The sequence below is a fragment of the Hemitrygon akajei genome, chromosome 8, assembly GCF_048418815.1.
Source record: "Hemitrygon akajei chromosome 8, sHemAka1.3, whole genome shotgun sequence".
Lineage (NCBI taxonomy): Eukaryota > Metazoa > Chordata > Chondrichthyes > Myliobatiformes > Dasyatidae > Hemitrygon > Hemitrygon akajei.
In genome coordinates, this window is record NC_133131.1 from 52,670,386 (window position 1) to 52,694,562 (window position 24,177).

The 24,177-nt window shown below is 41.7% G+C and overlaps 1 protein-coding gene across 3 annotated transcripts in view; it reads left to right on the forward strand.

Moving 5' to 3' along the window:
• The first annotated feature begins 3,624 nt into the window (after positions 1–3,624).
• The window catches only part of rabep1 (rabaptin, RAB GTPase binding effector protein 1), a 132,185-nt gene continuing 111,632 nt past the window's right edge, over positions 3,625–24,177 (forward strand). For all 3 annotated transcript variants that reach the window (XM_073053859.1, XM_073053862.1, XM_073053861.1), the window contains exon 1: positions 3,625–3,796. In XM_073053859.1, the coding sequence (XP_072909960.1) occupies positions 3,751–3,796 (46 nt within the window). In that variant the 5' untranslated portion in view covers positions 3,625–3,750. The remainder of the gene's footprint in view (positions 3,797–24,177) is intronic.

The following is a 24,177-nucleotide window of genomic DNA, read 5'->3' on the forward strand; positions in this document are numbered from 1 at the left end:
TCTTTCATCCCACCTCTCTCTCTCTTTCTAACAAAAGTGCACCAACGCGACACCACAACAACGGCAACTGGTGGAACTGCAGTGACGGCAAAAGACTTTTAGATATCCAGTAAACAATATATATCTACATTACCCCTAGACAACGATAGAGCTTATTTCTGATTGATTATTACTATACCTGTGCTTTAGATTGAATTGTGACGACGTATATGATCTGAATGTTTTGTATTAACCATACGTTTGTGCCCCTTTATAAATAAAAACGTTTGAAAATAGTAGCATCAGGCTTCAGCGGACCCATCTATCTTTGCTGATAAGTCACCCGGTTACTGGGGAACGTAACAGTAGAAATGTGGTTCAGGAAGGGTTAGTACTGAAGGGTATAGTGTGACAGAGGGGTAAGCAAAAGAAGTAGGAGTTGTACTGCTGATTGCAGAGAGCATCGCAGCAGAAAGTGCTGGAGAGTTTGTCTGATGAGATCATCTGCATAGAAATGAGGAATAATCACTTGCTGGGGTTATGCCTTCGGCCTCCCAATAGTCAGTGCAGAAAGATGTAAAAACAATAGGATTATAGTATTGGGGAATTTTAATTATCCCACTATTGACTGGAATTGATGTAGTGTAAGGTGACGAGACGGGATAGAAATTTTTAAGTGTAACCAAAGTTTTTTTTAAGATAATATGTAGATTGTGCTATCAGAGAGGGTGCTGTAATTGACTTCTGTGTAGATACTGTAAGTGTTGGTTGGGGAACACTTTGGAAATAGTGACCATAATTCTGTAAGTTTCAAAATCAGGTTTATTATTGCTGACATATGCTGTGAAATTTGTTGTTTTGTGGCAGCAGTAGAACTTAAGACATAAAAACGACTATAAGTTACAACAAATAAATACATAGCCCAAAAGAGGAACAAGAGGAGTAATGATCTCATTTTTTCTCCAGTCCTGATGAAGAGTTTTGGTCCAAAATGTCAACTGTACTCTTTTCCATAGTTCTTGTCTGGCCTGCTGAGTTCCTCCAGCATTTTGTGTTTGTTGCTTGGATTTCCAGCACCTGCAGATTTTCTATTATTTGTAAAGAAGAATGAGGTAGTGTTCATGGACCACTTAGAAATCTGTTGCCAAAGGGGAAGAAGCTGTTCTTAAATACTGATGGAAAAGAATAAGGTTGGTCTTCAATTTAAGCTCTCAAAATTTTGTTTGCATTCACCTAGGAGAAGGGCCTGGGATTGCCCAGACCCTGAAGATATTAAGCAGGAGGCGGTGTTAGATGCCTTGGAATGCAAAAGGGTGGATACATCCCCGTGCCTGGGGCCTTTTGAAATTTATCTCCAAATGTTATAGGAAGAGATTGTGAGGACCCTGATGGCGATTTTCCATCTTCATTAGTCCCAAACAAAGACAGAAGAATATTGTTCCTTTAAGAAGAGCAGGAGGGATAAGTCAGATAAGTCAAGAGCTCTGAGCCTTATGTAAGTGACAGGTGTTGGAGAGAATTCTAAGGGACAGGATTTATGTACATTTGGAAAAGCAGTGACTGATTATAGATGGTTAACATGGCCTTGAGCAGGAGAAATCCTCATAACTTTCCAAATGTTCTATATCCCCTTTTGCCTTAGACAAGTTACTACACTATTCACCACAGCTCCAATTTTTGTGTAATCACATACTGTACTTACTAATCATACATTTACATCAAAGTTTTAATATGTATCAGCAACATTAAAGGTCTCAACACTGATCCCCCTTCGTACACCACCAGTCACAGATTTCCAATGAGAAAAATGTCGTTCCACCAACTCACTGCCTTCTATTACCAAACCAATTTTGCATCTAGTTCGTCAGCTCACTTTGGATCCCATGTGTACCTAAAGATCCTGATCAGCCTACCAAATGGGACTTTGACAAATGCCTGACTGAAGTCCAAATAGACAACATCAACTGCCCTGCTTCATCAACTTTCTTAGCTACCTCCTCAAAAAACTCAAATCAAATGACACACGCAAAATGCTGGTGGAACGCAGCAGGCCAGGCAGCATCTATAGGGAGAAGCACTGTCGACGTTTTGGGCCGAGACCCTTCATCAGGACTAACTGAAAGAGAATTCAGTAAGAGATTTGAAAGTAGGAGGGGGAGGGGGAAATCCGAAATGATAGGAGAAGACTGGAGGGGGTGGGGTGAAGCTAAGAGTTGGAAAGGTGATTGGCAAAAGGGATGCAGAGCTGGAGAAGGAAAAGGATCATGGGATGGGAGGCCTAGGGAGAAAGAAAGGGGGAGGGGAGCACCAGAGGGAGATGGAAAACAGGCAAAGAGTGATGGGCAGAGACAGAAAAAAGAGGGGAGGGAAAATAAATAAATAAGGGATGGAGTAAGAAGGGGAGGATGGGCATTAACAGAAGTTAGAGAAATCAATGCTCATGCCATCAGGTTGGAGGCTACCCAGACGGAATATAAGGTGTTTTTCCTCCAACCTGAGCGTGGCTTCATCTTGACAGTAGAAATGCCATGGATAGACATATCAGAATGGGAATGGGACTTAAAATGAGTTCTGTGGAGGGCTTACTATTCCCATTCTATGTCAGACAGACATACTTTATTGATCCCGAGGGAAATTGGGTTTCGTTACAGTCGCACTAACCAAGAATAGTGTAGAAATATAGCAATATAAAACCATAAATAATAATAAGTAAATTATTACAAGTGGAAATAAGTCCAGGACCAGCCTATTGGCTCAGGGTGTCCGACACTCCGAGGGAGGAGTTATAAAGTTTGGGGCACTGCTACCCCAGTCATGGGACCCCTCTACCCCTCCCTCTCACTGACCTCACTCTTGCCCCCTCTCTCTCACTTCCTTCTCCCTCTCCTCTCACGCTTTCTACCTTCCCCTCCCTCCATCCCATCACTCCCCCTTTCCCCATCCCTCCCTTCATCCATCTTCATCTTTCCTCTCCCACGCCACCCCCTCCCTCCTGCCCCCTTCCTCTATCCCCCACCCTCCCTCTCCTTCCCCATCCCCTCCCTCCCTCCACCACTCCTTCGCTCTCACTCCCATCCCCCTCCGTCGGGACATTACCCCAGTCATGCGACCCATCTACCCTTCACTCCCTCTCTCTCCCTTCTCCTTCCCTCCATCTCCCCTCCCTTCATCCCCTTCTCTCTCCCTCCTTCCCCCTCTTCCTTCTCCCATTCCTTCCACCCACCCTCCCTCCTTCTCCTTCTCCCATCGCAAACACGAGGAAATCTGCAGATGCTGGAAATTCAAGCAACCGTCTTGACGAAGGGTCTCGGCCCGAAACGTCGACAGTGCTTCTCCCTATAGATGCTGCCTGGCCTGCTGTGTCCCACCAGTATTCTGTGTGTGTTCCTTCTCCCATCCCTTCCTCTCCCTCCCACCGTCCCTCACCACTACCCCAGTCATAGGACCTCTCACTCACGCTCTCTCTATATATCTTTTCCTCCATTTCTATATCTCTTCCCACCCCCCCCCCCTTAATCTGGGTAACCGTAGCCCCAGTCACGTGACCACCCCTCAGCTGACTGCTGCCTCAGTCACGGGACCTCGTTCTCCTACCCCGCCCCCTTCGTCCTTTCAGCGAGTCGCCCGCGACGCAGTGACGTAGGCAGCTTCGCTCATGCGCACAGACCCCACTCTCCCGTAGCAATATGGTTGCCGGGTTTCTGTGGGTGAAAAGTCTGAGTCAGGCTTGTCTATCTGCCACCCCCTGACAACGCCTCGCCGCCCTGCAGCATGGCCGAGCCGGCCACCCACTCACCCCCGCAGCAAGAGCAGGACGGTAAGTAAACTTTCACCTGCCGTCCGCGTGTGTCTGGGGGGCGGGCCTGGCGCAGCCGGTACCCCCGCGACCTCCTGGGCCTGACACAGCCGGTATCCTACCGACACCCGGGCCTGCCAAGGTGGGGCTGTCACGGTCCGTACCCTGAGACCGAGGAGGCAGACCGGCATAGGCTGCATCCTGTGTCAGGGCGCCACATCTGACATGTTCGCAGTATGCAGCGGCCAAACACAACAGTGTGGCAGCTGTCCGCACCGCCCAAACGTCACCCGCTTCTCTGCACATTGATCTTTAAACACTGGGCGCAACGAGTTTAGCCACACGTATTCCCTGGACCTCGGGGCATATAGTGAGTGAGTGCCCCTTTCTCCCAACCATTTTTAAAGCCTATTGCTATCAGTGTTGCCCTGCTAATGAAATCCTATGATAGCTATTATAAGTTGGAAGAAAAAGGAACTGTTGGTGACTCAGTATTAATATTGCTATATCTTGCATCAGATAATAGAGGATAAAACTATACGATTCTAATCTGGTAGAAAAACTTAACGAGAGGTAATGTGGGTTACCCTGCACTGCACTGTACTAACGTACAAAGTAAGGACCTCGACAAGAGCCTTTTTACCTTTTGTAAGACTTTGTGACCAAGGCTATTTTATCCATGCTCTTATCTATACCGCCTGCGTGTTGATCCATGAATGTTTAATGTCCTGATATTTTTAAAAAGATGGCTATATTTGTGCCACTTACAAATGTTTTTATTTATTTAAACGAACACATTCTCCTGTTTTTTAAAAACTCTTGAATGTTTAGTGCAAACCATTGAAGGATGAGGCATTGTCACTCTAAATTGCTTGCTGACCTTTGTATTATTTGATGCTAGGATATCTTGTTTATATTTGCTGACGAGATTTTTGAACACATTGATTAGATTTTATATCTTTTTCCTTTTGTTTTGATACACAAGTGATTATGGAATTATTGACTAAAGCAGAGATCCTTAAATGACAAGTAGTTTAAGTGATTACACGAGCATGAAGAGATGTTGAGGCACAGCCAGTGGGATTTTCCCTTATGCATGCAGTAAACTTCACATTGATTGAGCTGAGTGAACTACAGTGTTGTCATCAACAGTGTTTAATCAAGAATTGCTATCATGTTTTGCAGTTTTTACTCATCTTGAGAATGGTTTACTGTCAAGGAAACTATAAATGTTAGTTTATGAATGTGGGTGGGAAATCTTATTGAAATCTATGGAATATTGGAAGGCCCATATAGACTGGATGTTGAGAAGATGTTTCCAATAGTGGGGGAGTTTGGGACCAGAGGGCACAGTTGGTTTACAAGGACAGCCCTTCAGGACAGATGAGAATTTTTTTCCAGCCAGAAGGTGAAATTCATTGTGACAGACAATTGTGGTAACCAAGTGAAAGTCCTGATGAAGGGTCCTGGCCCAAAACATTGACTGCCTATTCTTTTCCATACATGCTGCATGACCTGCTGAGTTACTCCAGCATTTTGGGTGTGTTGCTTGAATTTTCAGCGTCTACATATTTTCTCATTGAAAATGGGTTTAATAGCTCTTGATTGGTCAGTGTATCAAAGGTTACTGGGAGAAGCCAAGATAATGGAGTTAAACGGGATAATTAATCAGACTGCTTGGGCTGAACAACTTAATTCTGCTCCTGTGTCTTACGCCGGCCGTCAGGTAGAAGGTACGAACGAGTGCCTTAGGACCTGCACCACTGGGTTCAAGAACAGCTGTTAACCCTCAACCATCAGGCTCCTGAACAAAAGGGGATGGCTACACTCATTCTATTTCTGATGTTCCCACAACTGATGGTCTCTTTTTAAGGACTTTTTATCTTGTTGTTTCATACTCGTTATTTATTTCTATTTATAATTGCATTCACACAGCTTGTTTATTGAGCCTGTTTACAGTTAATGTTCTATGGATTTGCTAAGTATGCCTCAGGAACAAGAATCTCAGGGTTGTATGTGGTGACATGTATGTACTCTGATAATAAATTTTGTTTTGAACTTTGAATGATGGCTCTTGAATTTTTGAAAAATATTCTTTTCTTTCCTACCTTCCTCTTTTCATATTAACATTAATATATTTGTAAAAGCTGGCCTCTTTTTGGTTTTGGTAAATCATGACAGTTTAAACTTGATACAAATAAGGAAGTTAATGTGAAAGCAAGTGTTAAAATCCTGGCAAAATAATACTTCTCTCATTGCCACATCACCATTGAAAATGACTGCAGCTAGGCCATGACTATTAATAACAATTTGGAAGTAACTATTCTCTGGGCCCATGTTCGAACAGAAATTGTTTTAAGTAACAGAAAAATCTTGCATTTGTATGTTGTATTTTACAATCCCTGGCCAAACAAACATTGCTATATCTTGATACTGTTCAATGTAAGCCATGGCAACCAATTTTTGTGTAGGGAAATGCTATAGCTGAGTTGTATTTATGTAACGTAAAGCATCCAAAGTAATTTCAAAGAAATGCGTTAAAGATTGACATTGAGGTATATGAGGAGACATTTGGACAGTTGACCAAATGTTTTCAACGGTGTTCGTATAAGGGAAGAGGTCCAAGATTGGAATTTGATATTTAAGACTTTAGACTTGAAGGCAAAACTGTACTGACAAGAGGTTTGTACCTGTCAATCTTGAGCTTGTTGGTTAAGTCCACGGAGATTCAAAGTTCAAGATTGTACACAAGATCAGACCCCACTTGGAGTACTATGCTCAGTTCTGGTCACCTCACTACAGGAAGGATGTGGAAGCCATAGAAAGGGTGCAGAGGAGATTTGCAAGGATGTTGCCTGGATTGGGGAGCATGCCTTATGAGGATAGGTTGAGTGAACTTGGCCTTTTCTCCTTGGAGTGACGGAGGATGAGAGATGACCTAACAGAGGTGTATAAGATGATGAGAGGCATTGAACGTGTGGATAGTCAGAGGCTTTTTCCCAGGGCTGAAATGGTTGCCACAATAGGACACAGGTTTAAGGTGCTGGGGAGTAGGTACAGAGGAGATGTTAGAAGTAAGTTTTTCACTCAGAGAGTGGTGAGTGTGTAGAATGGGCTGCCGGCAGCTGCCAAGAGACTTTTAGATAGGTAAATGGAGCTTAGTAAAATAGAGGGCTATGGGTAAGCCTACTAATTTCTAAGGTAGGGACATGTTCAGCACAGCAATGTGGGCTGAAGGGCCTGTATTGTGCAGTAGGCTTTCTGTGTTTCTATGAGAACAGAATAATTGTTACTCTGGATCTGATGCAGCACAAACAACCTATAAAAGATAAAGAACACAATAATGATAAAAACCCACAATGTAAGTATATAAGATAGCTTATATGCATTAATTGTATGTCCAGAGAGTGATGCTAGACTGTGCACAAGATGACTCAGGAAATAAAGTAGTGTGTTAGGGGGATCAGCCTTGCTGCTTGGGGAAGTAACTGTTTTTGAGTCTGTTTGTCCTGGAATGGATGTTACCTAGCCTCCTCCCTGATGGGAGTGGGACAAACAGCCCTGAGCATGATGGGAGGGATCCTTCATCATTACAATCCCATTTCCGGCACCTTTCTGTGTGTGTGATCTTGATGGTGGGTAAGCTGGTGCCAATAATGTGTTGGGTGGTTTTGACTCCTGTTGTCTGCTGCAGTATAGTTTCTGTACCAGGCAGTGATGCTCTTTACTGTGTGAGTTTGTATGTGCAAAGTCCAGCCCTCTTTAGCTTCCTCAGAAAGCTGAGATGTTGGAGAGCTTTCTTGCCTGAGTAGGGTGTGTTCTGGGACCATGAGAAGTCGTGTGTGATGTGGACACAGGAGTTTGAAACTGTTTGCAGTTTCTACTGGTGGAAGGATTTGATTATATTAAAATCAAAGTGTTGTTGGACAACATCTAATGTAAACAACGTGTATAAGGGAGGGTGCAAGTTAATCTGTAGCCAGTAGATTTTTGACTAAGGATGATGTAGAGTGGAAAGCAGGAGGGGTGTGGAATGAAGATTTTAAAAGCAGAAAAGCTTGGGCAGTAGTAAACATACTGGAAGTATGAAGTCTTGGTGACAGAAAGACTTGTGGTCAGAAATGGAAGAGGCTGATCAGAGGCTTAGGCTTATCTGAAAGGGTGCACTTCTAGTGCGGCTCCTCTTCTGGACTGAGGCTACAGCAAAAATTAAATACTTTTTTAAGTGGGAGTTCAGAAGCTTGAATACAGTTGATGCTTTTTTTCAAAAGGCTGGCACAATTCAAATGGCTTTTTATAAGATAGCTTTCAGTTTTCTATTGATATGACTACCACCCAGTTGCACTCATATCTACTGTGATGGAGTGTTGAGAGAGGTTGGTTGTGACCAGAATCAACTCTTGACTAAGCAAGGACTTGGACCTGCTGCAATTTGCCTGTCGCCAGAATAGGTCTACAGCGGATATAATCTCACTGGCTCTTCCCTCAGCCTTGTATCAACTGGAGAATGGCAATACTTACTGATGGCTATTGTTTATTGATTACAACTTACTGTTCGACACCATCATACCCTTGGTACTGATTAACATATTCCAAAACGTGGGCCTCTGTACCTCCCTCTACAACTATATCCTTGATTTCCTCATCAGGAGACCACAGTCTTTGCAGATCAGAAATAACATCTTGCTGACAATCAACACTGGTTCATTGGTGAGAAAGTCAAGGTTTAGTTGCAGAGTCCCAGGATTTGGAGCTTGTTGATTAGAACTGAGGGTATAATTGTGTTGAGCACTGAGCTGTAATCGATAAAACAGCAGCTTGCTGTGGATATTACTATTAGCCAGGTGATCCGAGGCTGAGTGGAAAGCCAGTGAAATTGCACCCACTGCAGATGTGTGGCAATATATAAATTGCAGCAGGTCCAGATCCTTAGGCAGAAGTTGACTTTAGCTTTAACTGACCTCTCAAAGCATTTAATTATAGTAAATGTGAATTCCACTGGATGATAGTCGTTGAGGCAACTCAGCCGCTCATTTTGGGCACTGTTGTGATTGTTGCCCTTTTGAAGCAGGTTGATACTGTACCTCTGACTACAGCATTGAGAGATTGAGTACGTCCTTGAACACCTCCCACCAGTTCATTGGCACAGGTTTTCAGTGTCCTATCAGATAGACCATCCGGTCAGAGGTCCAAGGTGAGATTTAATATTGGTTTTGATGATTGTGATTGGTTTGGATAAATAAAAGATAGAAGAAATTATTTCATTTGGGAGAATTAGGATATCGAGATCACAGACTGGGAGTAAGGAGTAAATTAATTTGTATCAGGATTATGAAGTCTGAGCACAGAGGGAGGGACATGTTCAATAGTAACATCTGGAAGGGAACTTGATGAACGATGGTTATGTCACAGGACAATACAGAGCAAGGATGGTGAAAATAAGTGTTCCTTCTATCCCATGTTGCAGATAGGGTGGGTACCTGCTCTTAGACCAAAAATAATAAACCATTAACCAATAATCACTTAGAATGTTTAATAATGAATTCATTTAATCTGTCATTATACACTCTCTGCTAGACTAGATCTTGCATTCACGAGCACGAGAAAATCAGCAGATACTGGAAATCCAAATCAATATGCACAATGCTGGTGGAACTCAACTGGCCAGGCAGCATTTATGGAAAAGAGTAAGCTGTTGACGTTTCAGGCAGAGACCCTTCATTGAAGTCCTAATGAAGTGTCTCGTCCTGAAATATCGACTGTTTACTCTTTTCCATAGATGCTGCCTGGCCTGCTGAGTTCTTTCAGGATTTTGGGTGTTGCTTTAGATCTTACATTTTCTAGTCTGTGATTGGAATTAACTGTAGAGAAGTTTCATAAGGTGTGGAAATTCAACAATTCAAGCTGAAGTATTTTTCTGCATTTGATGGATATATTTGTTACACAATATTGTGGCCCACTGCTGCTGTGTGATATGATCAGGCTGGTCCAAATATACACATAAATTAGACTGTCTTGTTCACTAAAGTTTATTTGATTATGTTCTGTACAGAGTGAACCTTTGGCATACGTACCACAGAGCTAGATGGTGCAGACTTCAAAGCATGTTTCAGATAGACCTGGTAATGATCACAGTTACGAGTGTTTTTGCCCATTATCCCATCATATCTTTTTAAAGCCTGTGAATCCTGTTGGTCTAATTGTACTCAACTTGTATACTGATGTAAATATAGCCTAAAACGTCATATCCTGTTAGACTCGATCAGCTTGCAGTTCCTTCCAGTGTCTGGCAATGTTCTGAGTCGAGACCATGACTATATGACAGTGCTAGCTCAGTGTCATAACTTAGCTCAAGTCCAGTCCGTTACTTTCACTTGGCTGACTTGGTTTAGTGGTTTGAGTTCATTACTTCCTTATTTTGCCTGACTTTGTGTGTTTAATGATAACCCATCAACATAATGAATGGTAGAGCACACTCATCAAGCCAGTTGGCCTACTCTTAAGATTTAATGCAGTATTTTAAGTACTGTACCAATGTTGTTGCCAATGTCTGCTGCATTGTTAGTTAAGTCAAAATGAAGAAAACTGAAGGTTAAGGTCTCCTGTTTAAAATTTCAAGGGCACAGAAACAATTTTCAGTCACTTGATATTACTTCATTAATTCTGTTATGAGCAGTATACAAGAGCACAAGGAAAAAGGAGTAGGTCACCTGGCCCCTCACCTTCCTTACCGTTCATTTGGGCTGCACAGTGCCTTACAGCTGTAGCGACCCAGGTTCTGTCCTGTCTGTGGAATTTACAAATTCTTCCTCTAATCTCATGGCTTTAATCTGGTTGCTCCAATGTCTTCCTGAGTCTGAAAGCCATGTGAGCTGGTAGGTTAATTGGCCACTGTGAATTGCGTTTAGTGTAGGTAAGTGTTAGAATCTGAGGGGGAGGAGTCGGGAGAGAATAAAATAGATCAGGGTAGCATTAGTCAAAAAAAAGTGTTTAATATTTGGCTCCGTCTCAGTAGGCTGAAGTGTTGATGGGACTTGATATGAGAGCCATTCTGCCTCAGGGTTCAACTCCACTTCCATGCCATAACCCTCAGTTCCTTGTACCTATAAACTATCTACCTCCACTTTAAATGCCTCCTAAGAAACAATTCCTAGACCCCTCAATTTTAAATTACCATCTCCTTATTTTATAATGATGACTTGATTGGAAGTCTTCCAGATAGCTCAATGTTTACACTGTCATGGACCCTTGAGATTTTCTTTTTCAATAAAATCACCCTTTACACTTCTAAATTCCAAAGTCTTCAAATTCAGTTTTAGCTGTCTGTGGTAGGGCTATCCTGCCACCCCAGGCACTAGCCATGTGAATCTGTTGGATCATCTCCAGTGCAACTGTATCTTACACAAGGGGCACAGTTCTCTAGTTGTGGTTTCAGCATCAGGATTTTCACTGACATGCATTAAGAAATTTGTTTTGTGGCAGCAGTACAGTGCAAGATATCAATGACAATGAATTACAATAAATAGAGCAATTCAAAAAGGACCATTCACTAATCTCATGGTGGAGGAGAAGAAGATGTTCTTAAAACATTTTGTGTGGGTCTTTAGGCTTCAGTACTACCATTCGATGGTGGTCATGAAAAGAGGCCATGTCCCGGCTGGTAGGGTCTTTAATGATGGATGCAGGTCCATCCCAAGCTGTCATGCAATCAGTCAAAATGGTCTTCACTGTACTTTGGTAGAAATCTCAAAGACTAGAGTCTTTGATGTACCAAATCTTCTGAAACTCTGAAGTAGAGCTGAATATATTGAGATATTGATATCCAACAACTTGAAGCTGCTCACCCTTTCCACTGCTGCTAATAATCAGTGGTCTTACTGATGTTGAATTTGAGCTTATTGCAACATAACTTAATGAGCCGATCTTTCTGACTCCGGTACACCACCTCATTGCTATCTGAGATAATACCAATGACATTGGTGCCATTGGATTTGTAGATGGCATAGCTATGCAGTCATATCTGTAGAGGGAGTAGATCAGTGGGCTAAGCATGCATCCTTGAGGTTGCAGAGGGAGGTCGAGAGGTCCATGTTTTGAAGTTTGCAGGCTTGTAGTGAAGTGATGATGGTGGTGAATGCTGAGCTGTAATTGATACCTGTAGTGTGATGTATATTTTGTGGTTTACCAATTTCAAAGCTGAGTTGAGAGCCAGTGAGATAGTACCAGCTGTAGGCCTATTGTATGCAATTTGCTGCAGGTCTAGGTCTTTGCTCAGGCAGGAGTTAAATCTAGCCATGATCAATGTCTTAAAGCACTTCATCAGAGATGTGAGTGCTAATGGGTAATAATTGTTGAGGCAGTTCACACTGCTCTTTTTAGGCACTGGTATAATTGATGCCCTTTTGAAGCAGGTAGGAAGCAGTGAGAGGTTAAAGATGCCCTTGAACATTCCAGCCTGTTGGTCGACATAGGTTTTTGGTACCCTGTCAGATACCCCATTGGAGCCTGACGCCTTAGGAGGTTTCACCTTCTTGAAGAATGTTATGCTGCCAGTTTCCCAGACAAAGATCACAGGGTCACCAGATACTGTTGGGTTTTCCTTAGGTTCTGCCTTTCGAAGTGTGTACAATAGGTATTGAGATCATTGGGAAGTGAAGCATTGCTGCCATTTATGCTGTAGGAAGTAATGGTATGCAAGCCATGCTGCAGCAGTTGTACATCCGATTGTCTGTAATTTCATATGGAGCTACATTTTCATTCTCATCATGGCTTTCCAGAGGTCATACCTAGACTTGTAGAGTTGTGGATCACCAGTCTTGAGTGCCACAGATCTGACCCTTAGTTGACTGAATATCTGTTATTCTTGGCTACTGCATTTTGAAGACTCGGTAACCGATTGTCATCCATGCAGGTCTAGATGAAATTGGTGGTGGGTGTAACATATTAGTTTAGATCCGAGGATGAATCCCTGAATATGATCCACTGATTCAAAGCACTTCTGCCTTATAATAATAACAATGTCTATTTCCAAACTCCTTGCAATAAAGACCACTGTTAGATTTGATTTTCTAACTACATACCACATTTGTTTGCCACCATTAAATGCTTAGTTCTAACAGTACTGTTATTCTCCCTATATTGCCCTTCACCCCACAACCCACCCAGATTCTGCAACTCAACAAGACAGTAGCAGCAACTTACAGTGGCCAGTTAATTTGCCAAACCTCAAGTATTTGGAACATGGGAGGAAAAAGTCCTGCATGGTCACAAGGAGAGTGTGCAAACTTCCCAGTGACCAGGATTGAATCCAGATTACCAAGGGTGTGAGGCAGTTGCACCACTGTGCTGCACTCGATGTTAAAATGTGTACCTTATCACTACACAAATCATTACTTTGAAGTGACTCTCACCTTTCTCTACAGCCGCCCCTGATATTGAGTAAGCCATTCCTTTTCCCTTTAGGTTCTTTTCCAATTTTCCACTGATTGAGCTACTGAGTACCCCATAGAACTCCAGTAACAGTATTTTCCATGCTGTGACTTTTTTTCGGTGGATTTTATTCCATGACTCTTTGTTGAATTACATAAAAATTACTGAGAATAAGCATGAAAAAATGTTTGAAAGTATGGGTTCCTATGGCAGTATGTGACTCCTATCACATGGTGAAAGGCCTTGCGAAAGTGGATGTGAATGGTGGTGAGGAATTTCTTTAGCCAAAGAGTGGTTAATCTGTGGAATTCTTTGCCATAAGCAGCTGTGGAGGCCAAACCTGTATGTAATATTTAAGGAGGAGGTCAAAAGATTCTTGATTGGTCAGGGCACGAAGGGATACGGGGAGAAGGCAGGAGATTAGGGCTGAGGAAAATTAGATCAGCCATGATGAAATGGTGGAGAAGACTCTGGTGTAATTCTGCTCCTTTATCTTGTGGTTTTATCTAACAGAACACATTCCTGTATATAATACTTTCTCAAAAGCAGAGATCAAGTTAAAATGCACATTGTTCCAGATCAGATTAATGCAATGAAACTTCATCACAAACATTCAACTATGCATTCATTTAACTTTGTCTAAAAACACCAAAGATGTTTAGATATTCACCCAGATTGGGCTTCAGCCACTGTGAAAGCAGTTGCTGGAATTTCATTTCACAGTCGAGAGAAAATGTGCAGATTTGCTCAGATTTCCAACACACCCAAAATGTTGGAGGAACTCAGCAGGCCAGGCAGCATCTATGGAAAAGAGTACAGTCAACATTTTGGGCCAAGGCCCTTCAGTCCATAGACGTTGTCTGGCTTGCTGAGTTCCTCCAGCATTTTGGGTGTTGCTGGAATTTCCATTATGCTTTACACTTTCATTTTCTGCAGTATCATAATGCTTTGCTCACTTTAGTTCTCCATTGAAACCCAGTATAAACTTGAAGAGCAACATCTAAGCACGTTACAGCCTTAGGATTTAACAGTAAACTCAAATTTCTTGAGTGGTTTTTTTTATATATAAAGGTGCAAGAACTTCTGATATTATAAACATGAGAAACTGTGTAGATGCTGGAAATCCAGAGCTGGAGGAACTCAGCAGGCGAGGCAGCATCTATAAAGAGAAATAGTGTTTCAGGCTCAGACCCTTCATCATGCCATTAACTTTCTGAAGTTAACTCTTTTTCTCTTTACAGACACTTCCGGACCTGACTATTCCAAGCGTAGTTGTTATTTCATTTTTTTGTACTCAAGATAAATGGCCAGTGAATTGTTTGTGTATCATTGTGCAACCTTGTGTTGGAGAAAAGCTGTATTTTTATCGACAGCTTATTTACTGATATCTATTATAAACCCACTGACTCTCATAGCTACTTGGACTATACCTCTTCTCACCTTGTTACTTGTAAAGATGCCAACCCCTTCTTTCAATTCCTCTGACTTCACCATATCTGCTCTCAGGATAAGGCTTTTCATTCCAGAGAAGGAGGTGTCCTCCTCCTTCAAAGAAAGGGGCTTCTTTTTCTCCACCATCAATGCTGCCCTCAACCACATTACTTCCATTTCACACTTCTCTGCCCTCACCCCATCCTCTTGCCACTCCACCAGGGATAGTGTTTCTCTTCCACTTCAGCCTCTGCGTCCAGCACGTCATTCTCTGGAACTTCCGCCAAACCCAATGGGATACCACTACCAAGCACATCTTTCCCTTCACCCCTCTTTCTGCATTCCACAGGGATTGCTCCCTATGTGACTCCCTTGTTCATTTGTCCCTCCCCACAGATCTCCCTCATGGCACTTATCCTTGCAAGCTGAACAAGTGCTACACCTGCCCCTACACCACCTCCCTCACTACTATTCAGGGCCTCAACAGTCCTGCCAGGTGAAGTGACACTTCGCCTGTGAGTCTGTATCCAGTGCTGTCGATGTGGCCTCCCGTCTATCAGTGAGACCTGGCGTAGATTGGAAAACTGCTTCGCTGAGCACCTACCAGAAAAAGTGGGATCTCCCAGTGGTCACCCATTTTAATTCCAATTCCCATTCCCATTCAGAGATGTCGGTCCATGGCCACCTCTACTGTCACGGTGAGGCCTTACTCGGGTTGGAGGAATTTCCGGTAAAGCCTCCCAACATTCCCCATTTCCTTTTCCTCTCTTACCTTATTTCCTTACTTGCCCATCACCTCCCTCTGCTGCTCCCCCCTTTCTTTCTTCCTTGGCCTTCTGATTCCCCTTTCTCCAGCCCCTACATCTCTTTCACCAATCGACTTCCCAGTTGTTAACTTCACCCCTCCTCCCTCGCGGTTTCACCAATCAACTTGAGTTTCAACCTTCCCTTCCGCCCCCATCAACTTCTAACTCTGACTCATCTATTTTTTCCAGTCTTGATAAAGGGTCTTGTCCCAAAACGTGGACTGTACTCTTTTCCGTAGATCTAGCCTGGCCTGATGAGTTCCTCTAGCATTGTGTATTATACATTTTACAACTGTTCCATATGTGTGCCATTATATTACAGAAGTAGTCTGTATTTAAAATTTTGTTGTTCTTTGCCCATATTTCAATCGACACATCATGGTGAATCTGTTCATTTATTATATTTAGCTGTACAGGTTTCCCCCGTTATTCAAAGGTAGAGCGTTCCTATGAAATGGTTTGTAAGCTGGAATGTCATAAAGTGAAGAAGCAATTACCATTTATTTATATGGGAAAAATTTGTGAGTGTTCGCAGACCCAAAAAGTAACCTACCAAATCATGCCAAATAATACATAGAATCTAAAATAACAGTAACATATAGTAAAAGCAGGAATAATCTGATAAATACACAGCCTATATAATGTAGGAATACTTTTCTGCAATCATTGCAGCACTGTCCACCGCATCGAAAATCTCACACAAGTGCTCTCGGCAGCGCTCCCGGCAGAAACACACGGCGCAAAGCGCTCCCGGCAGAAACACTTTTTCCAGTAACCTTTAAGCTATGAAGCTACCAAATAACATAAAAATACACAGCCTATAGAAAGTAGAAATAATGTATGTACAGTGTAGTTTCACTTACCGGAATCGAGAAGAGAGCGAGCACACTGATGATGGTGTGTTAGGCTGAGTCGTTGGAGGTTGGGCTGGTGGGAGGTAGAGGAGACTGGGGTGTCATCTCATCATCGTCTGTTTCCATCAGGGCAGGCAGGTCACCTTCTGTGTCTGCCTGCCTCAATGTCGAAGGTCGAGTTTGCGTCGTCTGATGTGGAAGGCTTGAAAAATGACAGTATGCTTGACTGCTTAGCCTCGCACATCTTTCTATCATACAGTTCTTTGTAAGCACTCAAACCATCCTGCAAATATGCCCTAAACCTATGTACCCTTTCAAAATTAAAGTCGTACTTTTCTGCAATCATTGCAGCGTTGTCAATCGCAGCAAAAATCTCACATAATTGCTTCCCGTTCAGTTCCTGGATGTCTTCGCTACTGCATTCGGCTTGCTTCAATTGTTATCCTTTCCTCTTCATCAGCTCTTCATCTCTCAGTTCTTGGTCATGGGATGCCAAAACCTCTTCAACATCATCTTCGTCAACTTCCACAAACCCTTAGCCAAACTCACTATGTCCTTACTTTGTTCACCACGATCGAAACGCTTAATTATGTCTAGTTTTATGCTAAGTGTAACACTCTTGCGTGCTCTTTTAGGCTTTTCCGATACCTTAGAACTCATCTTGCTAATGGATGCACAAAATAAATCGACATAAAGCAACAGATGCTCACAGGCACGTGTTTAAACAATGCTGGCTAGAATGCAGTTAGCTGCTCGGCACACGCTGCCTTTTTTCATAACAGTGAAAACACCTTCTGTTAGCGAAAATGGGTAACTAATGTAGGTCTTTAGTAACAGCAAGTTGGCGTAAAGCAAACATTCGAAAAGCGAGGGACACCTGTACTATAAATTTGGTAAGTTACTGTATATGTTTGAAAAGCTTGGTTAGAAAATAAGTCTGTGAACCCTTTGCAATTATTTGGTTTTTTGCATTAATTACTCAAAGTATGGTTTGATCTTCATCTAAGCCATCATAATAGTTTAGGTCGACAAACACAATCTACCTGAACTAGTAAAACAAAGAAAAATGTTCTTTTCATGTCTTTATTGAACACATTGTTTAATCATTCACAGTCTGGACTAGGAAAAGTATGTGAACCCTTGTATTTAAAACTGGTAGAATCTCCTTTAGCATCTCAGTGGTAATCCCTGCTGTTTTTTAATCATGCACCTTTTTGGAAAGTTCTTGTCTCAGTTGGCCATATAACAACTGTTTAATCTATTTTCACAGTTGCAATCAAGCCTGTTGCATAACTGTACTTTGTCTTGTCTCCAATTCAGTGCTTCATAGATTGTGAGCACTTTAGGGGGTTTACTAAGAAGCCAGTGCAGACTTTTTCCATTATAGGGTCTAATTAATGTGATAAATAATCAGATGTTCAACTTTAATGGTAGTGAAAGGTAAACATTGCCTAGGAGCAAAAGACACTGAACAATTTGTCACATCAACTTCAAAATAATCCATTTTATATTAATGATTCTGACAGTAAGGCACACTTATTATGCTAGAATATTAGCAGAGACTTTAGGCTCTGGTCTCTTGATATAGCTTTCAACTTAAAATTATTTTCATTTATTTAATTTTTTTTCAGCTACCATAGATACAACAAAATTCAGTTCCTTAAATGCATAGATTGAAGCTTTCCTATGAATAGAATTGTATGCTTCAGAATTGATTACTTATTCAGTAGAATTGGGGCATCAAGTACTGTTGTCCATTCCAAACTAAACCTTCTCAATGTAATGTTCAGTTTAGTGAAGAAAATGTAAGAGATCAGAAGAGTTTAAAAGCCACCATTTCAAGTAGTGTTTAATTTTGAATGTCTTACTTGATTTTAATCATGATAATATAGTCTTCTCCTATAAGTAGTTAAGACTTAAATAATTAAATGAAAGATTAATGTGTATGTTTTAACTTCCCAACTATTTCATAGAGTCATTTTGTTAGCTTAAGTTTAGCTCAGCATTGTGGGCTGAAGGGCATGTTCCTATGTTGCACTGTTCTTTGTAAATATGATTTGGAGTTTATGAATTACATACTAGAATAAAAACCATTTGCTTTTGAATTCTGATAGCAAGTATGTCCAGTATCAGATAGGAGTAATTATCACTATTTTCAAATGTTTTCTAGTTGGTTGATTAGAATGAAGTTTAAGATAGGAAGAACTTAAAAATAAAAAAAAAATCTTCATTCAGGGGACTATTAAAACTAAGTTTAGCAAGTTGAACAATGGAGTTGAACAATGGAGTTTTAGCTAAAGTTTATCCAGAATTGACAATCAACATTTGTTATTTCAGTGCATTATTTTTGAACTGGAGGTAGTATTGTAGTGATACTGATAGTGTTCAGTGTCTTATTGTTACTAAACTGACCTTTATAACCTAAGATTCTGATCTCAAATGCCTTTTCAAATAATCTCTTCTGTGTATGTCCTTTCATGTCCTTGATATCACTTTAATTAAATTGTGCAAAACTAGTTGTCACATTCTTTCTGTTGGCTAATCAATGTTTTATAGAGGTGTAGCATAACCCTTCTCTTATTATCAGTTTGCGTCTGAAATGTCACGGTCTGTCTAACTTTACAAATGCCGTCATTTAAATTGCTTTTCCAGCATTCTATGTTTCTCTTTCATATTTTTTCATAAGTTTTGCGTTTGGTTTAATTGTATCTTGTTCTTTGCAAAACACAGAATTCTAATGGTTGAATTTAGAACTTAATGTTGTTCCAACAGATGAAGTTTTAACTATAGGCCCATAAGTCTTCCATTCTACATATTTTGAATGTGTATGTTCTTCATTCCAAAATGCAACATTACACAGTACTTTATTGAACATGTTTTATTAACCTGTTGATCCCCTCAGAATTGTGTAGTGTCAATGTTCCCTCTAAGATGTGTGTGTCAGTGTGGACATATCTTTTGCTACTAGCACACAGATGAATTTAAACTGCGCACAAAAGTTGTCATCCTCTAACTTATTGGCACATTAAGTATATTTTACAATCGTACACAATCACGTTTCCTTTTCTGGTTTCTCATGCAGACGGTGCTTGGGATGATTTGTCTGCAGATTTTACAACTGGCTTATTTATAATTTTTTATCGAAGAAATTGTTGATTCATTATGTCAAATTCCAAAGAAGCAAAGGGCGTGAAGCACAAAAAAGCTGCTAGTTCATTTAAAGCGGAATGGCTAATGAAACAGTAGAAACTGCTACACTGAAGGCTCATGAGGTCAGGAATGTGTAGCTACGAGAAATATTTATGTACAATACAGAATCTGGTGTTACTTGCACGTATTGTCGCGATGCAAAATTTGCAAATGGAAAGAAGTATGTGATATTTGGAAACTTGACTTTTTAAAGTGTCATATAGCGAGCAAGTAACATATGGACAGTTCACAAAAGCTCTGGTGAGAAAATCCTTCATTACCTGCTACAGGCCTGCTATGTATGTTTTGTGAGAGTGCAGATGAATGAGAGCGAAAACGATCAAACCCAGAGGAGACCAAAGTTCTTATTGACAATGTTTTGCTAGCTGTTAAAATGAATACTTCTATATATAAGATTCAGTATGTACACGTTGTCATTGGCCAAAAAAGCACAGCACAGGATTTTTTTGCACACTGGTTATTACAAATTAGAGGGAACATTCTGTAGTGTGATTGGTCCTATTTTTGTTTTATAAATGACTTTAGCAAAGGACCCTGGAAATCATTGATTGTTTGTCATATCCTCTCCAGCTGCTGATGAAATTTCCCATTGACAATGGGGAATACAGAAGACAATGTTTTTGCACAACTACATAAAGCTTATGGCAGCAGGGAACCATGTGTTTCTGAGATTTAGACTGCTTTGCAGCAATTTGCCTTGAGGCACTCGATGCTGCCAGTGATGTCTCTGCAAACTCTCAGATGTATACGTCTAAACAGCTTCTAAACCTCGTATTTGTATCCAATTCCATCACCACCTCTGGCATTGTGCTCCAGATATATTGCCGTAGAGAGATACAGCACGGCATTAGGGGCCTTTCAGCCCATTGAGGCTCTACTGACTATCAACCACCCTGGTACTCTGATCCTACTTTAGTTTTTTTCCCCATTCTCTCCCCCCCCCCATTATGAATTTTCCTAGATTCCACCAATCACCTGCACAGTAAGGCCAACTTACCAGCACACATGACTTTGCAATGTGGAGAAAATTGGAGCAGACAGAGAAAAGCCACGTAGTCATGGGGAGACCATGAAAACTCCACACAGACAGGATGCCGAGATCGACTGAACTTGGGTCTCCAGGCACTGAGGCATCGCCTGTAGTAGCTGCACAACTGTGTTTCCCACTGTCACTCTGTATGATGGTGTGTGCCAATATCATCCCTCAGATTCCCTTCAGAAATCTTTCCTCTCACCTTGATACCATACCCTTGTTTTTGATACCCTTGGTATGGGGAAAACATTCTGATTACTACCTTATCCATGGCACTCATAATCTATACTTCTATTGACCCCATCATATACTTTTATACATACAATTTATATACTTCTAAATGACACCATCACCACCTCTTTTGCTCTTGTGATGGACTGGGCTGAAGCCGCCACCTTTTGCAGACTCTTTCATTTCTGGGCATTGGTTTCTCTATACCAAGTTGTGATGCAATTAGTTAGGATACTCTCCACTTGTCCATGTATTCGGTGACATGCCAAATCTAGGCAAGCTTCTAAGAAAGTAGAGGTGCTGTCATGCCTTCTTTCAGAAACTGGCAGGGAGACTCCTCGCTGGGTCTCAACACTTCCTTCTACAATTGAATACTGGACTTCTTAACAGTAGGGCGACAGTCAGTGTAGGCAGAAATGTCTCTTGTCCCATTACGATGAGTATTGGAACTCTCCAAGGCTTTGTGCTCAGCCTGCTGCTGTTCACACTGCTGATGGATGACTGTGTCACAGGATCCAGCTCAAACCGGGTTATCAAGTTTGCGGATGACAGAACAGTGGTAGGCCTTATCAAAAATGATGAAGACACTGAGTGTAGAGAGGAAGTGGAGTGACTGGTGGTTTTGTGTGAGAAGAACAACCAAAGTTGAATGTGGAGAAGACCAAGGAATGAACATCCTTCTCTGTGAATACGTGGCTTCTCTGTAGAGAGAGTTAAGTGCTCCAAGTCCCAGGAGTTCACATCATGGATTACCTCATCTGGTCACCTCCCTGAACAAGGAGGCAAGGAGGCACTGCACCACTCCGCTTCCACTTCATAAGAAGATTAAGGCAAGTAAGTCTCCCTTCTCTTTCCTCCCCCCCCCCCCCCCCCCAATTTTAACTGCATTTTACAGGAACACCATTGAGAATGTTCTGATAAGTTGTTCCTCCATTTGATATGGGAGCAGTTGAACATCAGACCAGCTGAGAGGATCATAGGGGTCTCCCTACCATCCATCAGGGACATTTATCAGGAGTGCTACATACGTATGGCCCTTAGTATTATTAAGAATATTAAGGATCCCACCCATCCATCCAGGATGATCTTTGACTTTCTACCATCAGGCAGGAGACTACGATGCATAAAGACAATAATGGTCAGGATGAGAAATGTTTTCATCCCCCAGTCCATTAGGCTTCTGAACTCCCTGCCACATCGTATTTGAAGTGTCACTGGTTAATCTGTTCTAGTGTGATATTTAATATTAATGCACTTTAGTTTGTTACTTATGTGTGATTCATCTGTAGATTTTATCCTACCTTGATAAGTTATCGTGCGCTATGTGTATTATCTGCTTTACACCCTGGTTTGAAGAAACATCTCATTTATATGCATTGTTTGGTTACGTATATATGTTATATATGACAATAAACTTGAGTTTATGATGCTACTTGCGTTCTGATCCCAGGACAGGTCCTCTGATAGGTTCACATCATGGAGCTTAAAGTTACTGAACTTCATCTCAGATCCCCTAATGAGAACTAGCTCATGGGCCTCTGACTTTTTCCTTCAGTGTGGATGATAAGCTCTATTCACCAACATTCCTCAGTACCCTGCCATTTACTGGATATGTCCTAGCACTAGACTTGTCAAAATGCATCTCTTCAGGCTTGAAGGGATTAAATTCCATTTGCCAGTGCTCCACTAAACTTGTAATTGATCTATATCTTGCTGCAGTCTTCCTTAGCACCACCAGTTTTTGTTTCATCTGCATATTTGCTAATCATACCTGCTACAGTCACATCCAAGTCATCAATATATCACAAATGGCAAAGATCCCAGCACTGATCCCATGGTGTGTGTCAGACACCAAGCCCCCACCAAGCACCAGCACTGTGTTCTGAGCTCTGTCATGGAAAGACATTACTAAGCAGATGGAGAAAAATCTTCAAGATATTCTCAAAGCTTTTCTGGCTTGCAAATCTCCACTTACTCCTGCTTAAAGCAGAGAAATAACATTCGGGATCGACCAAGAACCAAGTCCATGCATTGGAGCTACATGGAAGCCCTTCATAAATAGTGGAAGTAGGCCACCGACTCATAAGCTGCCCCTGTGCTCATCTGTCAGTTACTAGCTGCTCTGTGATGGAGTCTGTGATTCCTACATGCTTTCTGTTGCTTCTCAGTTACAGAAGAAATGAAAGTAGAAACAAGTCATCTTTAACCTTGAGGGACTGCCTGAGGACTAGAAACTGAATGAGAATGTCTCCTCCTGCACATTCATAACAAACATGGCATAATCCTCTTCCGCTCCAAATATTCTGTTTTGTCTTGCAGCTCAGGTAGCAGTGACAAGTAGAGAGTATGATACTCTTATATGTACACGGTATGAGGTTTTGTGCTTAACCTCCTGCTGTACTCACTTTAAACTTATGACTGAGTCAAGTACAGCTCCAAAGCCATATTTAAGTTTGCTGATGACACCAACTGTTGTTGGCTGAATCAAAGGTGGTGACGAATCAGCATGCAGGAAGGAGATTGAAAATCTGGTTGAATGCTGCCACAACAACCATCTCTTCCTTAATGTAATCAAAGCCAAGGAATTGATATTGATTACAGGAGGAAGAACCCAGAGCTGCATGACCCAGTCCTCATCAGGGTTTGGGAGATGGAACCAGCAACATAGTGCCATTACAAAGAAGGCAGAACACTGTCCATATTTTCTTAGAAGTCTGCGCAGATTTAGCATGTCTTAAAGATGGAGAATACACTGAGTGGTAGCATCAAAGCCTGATATGGAAGCACCACTACCCAAGAATGGAAAAGCCTCCCAAAAAATAGTCAATTCAGCCTAGTCTATCACAGGAAAATCCTTCCTCCCCATTGAGCACATCTGGGAGTGTTGCCACAGGAAAGCAGCATCCATCACCAAGTACCTCCACCATCCAAGTCATGCGCTGGTTTTGCTGCTTCTGTTGGCAAGGAGGTTCAGGAGGCTTCGGTCTCAACCTCAAGGTTCAGGAACAGTTATTACCCTTCAACTGTCAGGCTGTTGAACCAGCATGGTCAACTTCATTCATCTCAGCACTGAAGTGGTTCCACAACCTGCAGCCTCACTTTCAAAGACTCTACAACTGATGTTAGACCACATACACGAGCAGAATTAGGCCATTCAGCCCATTGAGTGTGCTCTGCCGTTCCATCATTGCTGATTTATTAAACCTCTCAACTCCATTCTCCTGACTGCTCCCTGTAACCTTTGAGACCATGACGATCAAGAGCCTATCAATCTCTGCTTTAAATGTATAGAATGACTTGGTCACCACAACCATCTGCAGCAACAAATTTCACAGATTCCAGCTAAAGAAATATTTACGCATGTCTGTTCTAATAGATGTCCCTCTATTCTGTGGCTGTGCCCTCTGA